Raw genomic sequence first — 5,032 nt, 5'->3', positions numbered from 1 at the left:
GGCCTGGCAGGGCATGAACATATTTCTGTGTTCTGGAGTGCTTCAAAAGCTTTCTCTGTCAGGTTCCTGAGGTGTTTCTCTGCATGATTTCCTGTGGTCCAGCATCCCTGGTATCCCTCACTTTGTGCAAAGTGCAGTGGCAAAGAATTGAATAACTCACATGTAGTTTGAAAAGCTGTCTGTTTTCCTGAAGTGTGGAAATATGTCATGTTCTGGAAGTCACCCTCATTTACCTGAAGGAGGATGCCCTGGGGAATGGCCTTACCCTGGGATGTGGCTCCTGTGGAGCCCCACGGGATAAGCCATGGTGGGCTGTGATCCTGTGCTGGTCCATGCACCAATCTCCTTCCTCACCAACTCCAGGAGCTCCCAAGGTCACTCTCTGTACCTGCTGAGGCCTGTCAGATCCAATGGGCCCTCCAGGTGTTTTCTCTCCTTCTCATATTGAAAGTTTAGTCTTTTCAGATGACTTATTATCTCCCCCAAAATCAAAGTGAGTTCTCCAAAGAAATGTACCACAATTTTCCTTTGTTTTTCAAATTTCCATTCCTGTTTATTTCTCTCACTGCAACAATAATAAATATCACAGAAACAACAACAGGAAAGGTGGGTAAAGGGAATGTGACTGCAAATGCTCATTTTTGTCATGTGGACAGGAACCAGTCAGTGTTAAGAATGTCCAGCCAGAAGCAGTGTGGACACAGCCACAGGAAGACCCAGGCACTGGACAGTCCAGTTCACATTTCACACTGTATCTCCAGTATTTCAATCCATGAGAGTTACAGGATAAGGGAATTACTCACAGGCTGAGACATTTCGATAAATATCATTCAAGCAACCCTGCTTCAGCTGCTCTGAGAGATTCACAGAGAAAATGAAGGAATGTTTTCTTCTTTGGGCACCCACAGTAATTGTATCTGAGTCAGTAATCTCAGTTCTCTTTTCTCTTACCTCCTGATAAATGGAAGATTTTAATCCTGTCCTTGTTCCAGCCCAGTTCAAGAGCAGCAGCTCATGCTGGCTGAGGGGAGTGTCCACTGGTTTAAGCTGGTGACACAAAGGGCTGATTTTGGTTTCCTGCTGATATCAAATGTTCAGATATGATGTGAGTTCGGTGTCTCCTTCAAACCAGAAACACTTTGGCATTACTGTCAGAAAGGGCTTCACAAAGCACAGGTTTCACATGCAATGAATAAACTCTGCCAGGCCTAAATCTTTCGGGTGGTTCATAGCGTGTTTCACTTGATCCCAGCACTGCAGGGCTCCTCCAGATCCTCCATGATCAAATCCTGCTGGTTATTCACCCAGTTTCCTTTCTTAACTGGCTTCCTCTCCTCCTTAGCTGCTTGAGAAGATTGATCCTGGGGGCTCTGGCCCTGGGCAGCTGGCAGGAGGTCATTGCTTTGGCCTGGCTGCGAATAGACCTCCCTGGAGCAGAGCTGGAGCTTGAAGACATCCTGGAAGCCCCGGCGGAAGTTTTCATTGCAGAACCCGTAGATGATGGGGTTGACACTGCTGTTGAAGAAGGCCAGCCAGTGAGCAAAGGGGTAGATGTAGATGTTGATGAGCTGCAGCTGGAGATCGGAGAGGCTGGTGTAGTCCGAGAGCAGCATCAGAGTCCACAGGGGGAGCCAGGACAGGGTGAAAAGCAGGGTCACGACAACGAGCATTTGGATGACTTTCCGCTTCCTCCTCCAGGCACTGTGCCGCTGCTCCTGGCCGCGTTTCCCAGCCCCGGCCGCGTGGGAGAGGGCGATGCCGATCCGGGCGTACATGACGACGATGAGCGACAGGGGAGCCAGGTAGATGTTGGCAAAGAGAACCGTCGTGTAGATCTTCCTCATGGCCGGGTCGGGCCAGTCCTCCCGGCACCAGAACACCGGGCGGCTGTCGTTGCCGGGGCCCAGGATCACCCTGAAGTGCTTCTCCTCCTGCACCTGCAGCAGGACTGCCGAGGGACACGCGATGGCCACGGCCAGCATCCAGATGGCAGCGACGATGGCGGCGGCGGTGGGGACGGTCAGCTTCTGCTTGAAGGGGTACACGATGCACCGGAACCTGGCAAGGTGGCAAGGACACAGGGGACACGTGTGGGGAAGCTGGTCTGAGGAATGCTTCATCACCCAGGCAGGCATGCACAAGCATTTAAAATCTTTTTTCTTAAAAAACAAAAATGGAATTGTCTCATCCTCTTTTATCAGCAGCTGCCTGTGCTGCTCCACTTAACTAAGCCAGGTATTAACACCTCTGCTGTCCAGCTTAACAGCTGAGGGACAAACCAATTCCAGGGCAAACAGGATAGCCCGGCTTCACCACCCTGAAGAGACACCAGTGGAGGAGCAAATTGCTATGGCTGCTCCTTAGACCTATTTTGTTTGGCTTAACAGCCTTAGCAGAAAAATACATCTGCTTTACTGCACTGCTGGGTGAGTTAATGAACAGGCTCATTGTGCTCAGGGGGCAGAGGGGGCTGAGAGTGATCTTACCTGTCCACAGCAATAGCAACCAGAGTGAAGACAGAGGCAGAAACAGAGATTCCTTGCACCATCCCACTCATCTTGCACACCAGGCTCCCAAAGGGCCATCCTGGAAGAAAACAGGCAGTTGGAATTGCTGCTGTCTCACTGCAGGACTCTACTTAAAATTATTTTCTGTTGTCTTCCATTTCCAGAGTAGACTCCTGGAATGGTTTGGGTTAGCAGGAACCTTAAAGATCATCTTATTCCAACCCCTCTGCCATGGACAGGGACACCTTCCACTATCCCAGGTTGCTCCAAGCTCCATCCACAGAGCCCTGGCTTTCCCTGCCCCTCATGTGGCCCAGCCCACCTGCAATGATGTTGTCCAGGAGGGTGGTGGGCATGCAGAAGATCCCCACCAGCAGGTCACTGACAGCCAGGTTCAGGATGAACAGGTTGGTGACCGTCCGCATGTGTTTGTTCCGCAGGATGACAAAGCAAACCAGCCCATTGCCCACCATGCAGAGGAGGAAGATGAGGAGGTAGGAGGTGATGAAGACAGTAGCCACTGATGGCTGGTGAAGGTAGAAGTCCACGTAGGAGACGTTGCCTTCCCAGTAGGAGTACTTGTGTGTCCCGTTGTCATTCAGCGCGTGAGGCCAATCGAAGGAAGAGTTGGAGTCCATTTTCTTGCTCGTGTTCTAATGTGCCTTGAAAAATATTTGTAAAAAGGTCATTTTAGTCTGCTTGCAATTGACCCTTATGAATCTATCATTATTATTGCTGTCATTACCTGCTTTGAGCACACTGTGTTCTGAAACACATGCAAAACTCACATGTGCTCATCCCTCTGTGGCTTATTTTAACAATCCATGTTCTGGGCCTCCCCAAATAGGAAAAACAACAAATACTGCTTGTAGGGTTTGACCACACAGGCCTACAAAAGTGACCAGTGAGGCTGCTCTCTCCTACAGGCTCTATAAATTAAGTCCTTCCTTTCCTAAAAAAGGAGAAAGCCAGACAGGACGTAAACCAGCCCCTTGTGCTGCGTCAACTGAACAAACCAACAACCTGCACAGCTGATTTTGAGGTAAAAAGTAATCAGAATTCCTGAGAAATTCATTTACTCAACAGCTGGAGCGATCTGGCAATGGTGAGGTTGCTGAGCAACAATCACTGAAATAATCACTAATTTAATCACTGAAAACCAGGGATTAAAGCTTTCTGAAGTGGCAGAAGTCTTCTGCCTGCATGAGTCCAAATGCAATCCCATTTCATGGAACACGAGTTGTTTTTGTGTACGGTTGGTATTAGACTGTTATTGCTCACGAACCGTGTAGCTCAGAGTCTGCAGTCGTGAAGGACCAGCTGTGTTTGAAACATGCTCAGGTACAAGAGAACTGGAGTCACTTCTTAGCAGGTAACTTGACTTGGAAGCAAAAGAACAGCAAAATTAATCAGTGGCAGAAGGCATGAAATTAAAATAGGAGTGCAGGTGCCTTTAAAAGGACACTTCGAATTTCTTATTATAAATGGAAATTAAATTAAGGCATAAGTCTCCAAATTCTGATGGGCTTGTATGAACATCAAAGCTTCTGCAAGTGTTTTACTTTCAGGTAGCAGGCACAGTAGAAATTAATTTATTCTGCCGTGCCTCAGGTTTGGAACAGCAAGCAGTGAAAACCCACCATGTTTCAGTCTCTTGTGTCTGTTTAGAAGTCAACAGCAGTGCAGGGTTTTAAAGAGTCTGCTTTACATACTCATTAAATGCTTGCACAGCCAGATAGGGAGACAAGAATCTGGAATCTCTCACCAAAAACTGGCTGTTGTATGTTTGAATAAGTGTAGCAATAATTACATATTCCCTTGGGCTGTCCTTATGAAGAAAGGTTTATCTTGATTGCTTTTTATTCAACACGTTTTCAAAATTACCAAAATCGTTTCTGTTGAGATGTGTGATGTGCCAACTCCTTTCCTCAGCCAGAGCTCAGAGTCAGCTGCTGTGGGAAGTGGTTTTAATGCCAACTTTCCTCACCCCCCCAAGGCAGCAGCACGGGTGCACTTGCACCTTACCGTGCTCAGGATGGGGAACACTGGCAGAATGCAAATACAGATATTTGACAGTAGGACTTTACACTGTTCCTGTAATCCCAGACCTGGAGCTGTGCTTTACAAATTCCAGGAGATGCTGCCTCACTCAAACCCTGTTTAAATCTCAGCACCTCTTGTTCCGGAGAACTAGGCTTTATTTGCTGCTCTTCCCCAATATTATTATTATTATTATTATTATTATTATTATTATTATTATTATTATTATTACTGTAAATTACCACTCATTTTCTTCTGCAATCCTTTGCTTCTCAGAGGCGCTGCTTTAGCAAGATGCTCCAGCCTGGGGAAGGTGCTTTCAGATCTCAACACATTCCCAGTCCCCAAGCCTGGCAGGATCTGTGCTGTCCCCAACAGATGAGACAGAGGTGGCTTTCTGTCCTTACCTGCTCGAGTCTGGATTTTTGAGGGGTCTCTGGTTGTCTGAGGGAGAAGTTCTTTGTCATTCCAGAACAGAATTATCC

General features: G+C 47.6%; 1 protein-coding gene across 1 annotated transcript; it reads right to left on the bottom strand.

The window, feature by feature from the left end:
- Positions 1-946: 946 nt before the first annotated feature.
- Positions 947-5,032, bottom strand: NPFFR2 (neuropeptide FF receptor 2). The gene is made up of 4 exons (XM_050320556.1): positions 4,955-5,032; positions 2,830-3,169; positions 2,487-2,586; positions 947-2,058 (listed from the first exon to the last, which is right to left on the bottom strand). Exons 2-4 carry the CDS (start codon positions 3,143-3,145, stop codon positions 1,239-1,241), a joined length of 1,236 nt encoding a protein of 411 aa, XP_050176513.1. The 5' UTR covers positions 3,146-3,169; positions 4,955-5,032; the 3' UTR covers positions 947-1,238.

Source organism: Myiozetetes cayanensis, unplaced genomic scaffold (assembly GCF_022539395.1).
Source record: "Myiozetetes cayanensis isolate MyiCay16 unplaced genomic scaffold, myiCay2020 scf24, whole genome shotgun sequence".
Lineage (NCBI taxonomy): Eukaryota > Metazoa > Chordata > Aves > Passeriformes > Tyrannidae > Myiozetetes > Myiozetetes cayanensis.
The sequence above is the reverse complement of the archived record's forward strand: the minus strand, read 5'-3'. Positions and strand labels throughout refer to the sequence as shown.

Coding starts and splice junctions, on each gene's coding strand:
- NPFFR2 (XM_050320556.1), bottom strand. CDS start 3,145: ATGGACTCCAACTCTTCCTTCGATTGGCCTCACGCGCTGAATGACAAC. Junction 2,587..2,829: donor CCTGGACAACATCATTGCAG/GTGGGCTGGGCC, acceptor GTTTTCTTCCAG/GATGGCCCTTTGGGAGCCTG. Junction 2,059..2,486: donor GTTGCTATTGCTGTGGACAG/GTAAGATCACTC, acceptor CCACCTTGCCAG/GTTCCGGTGCATCGTGTACC.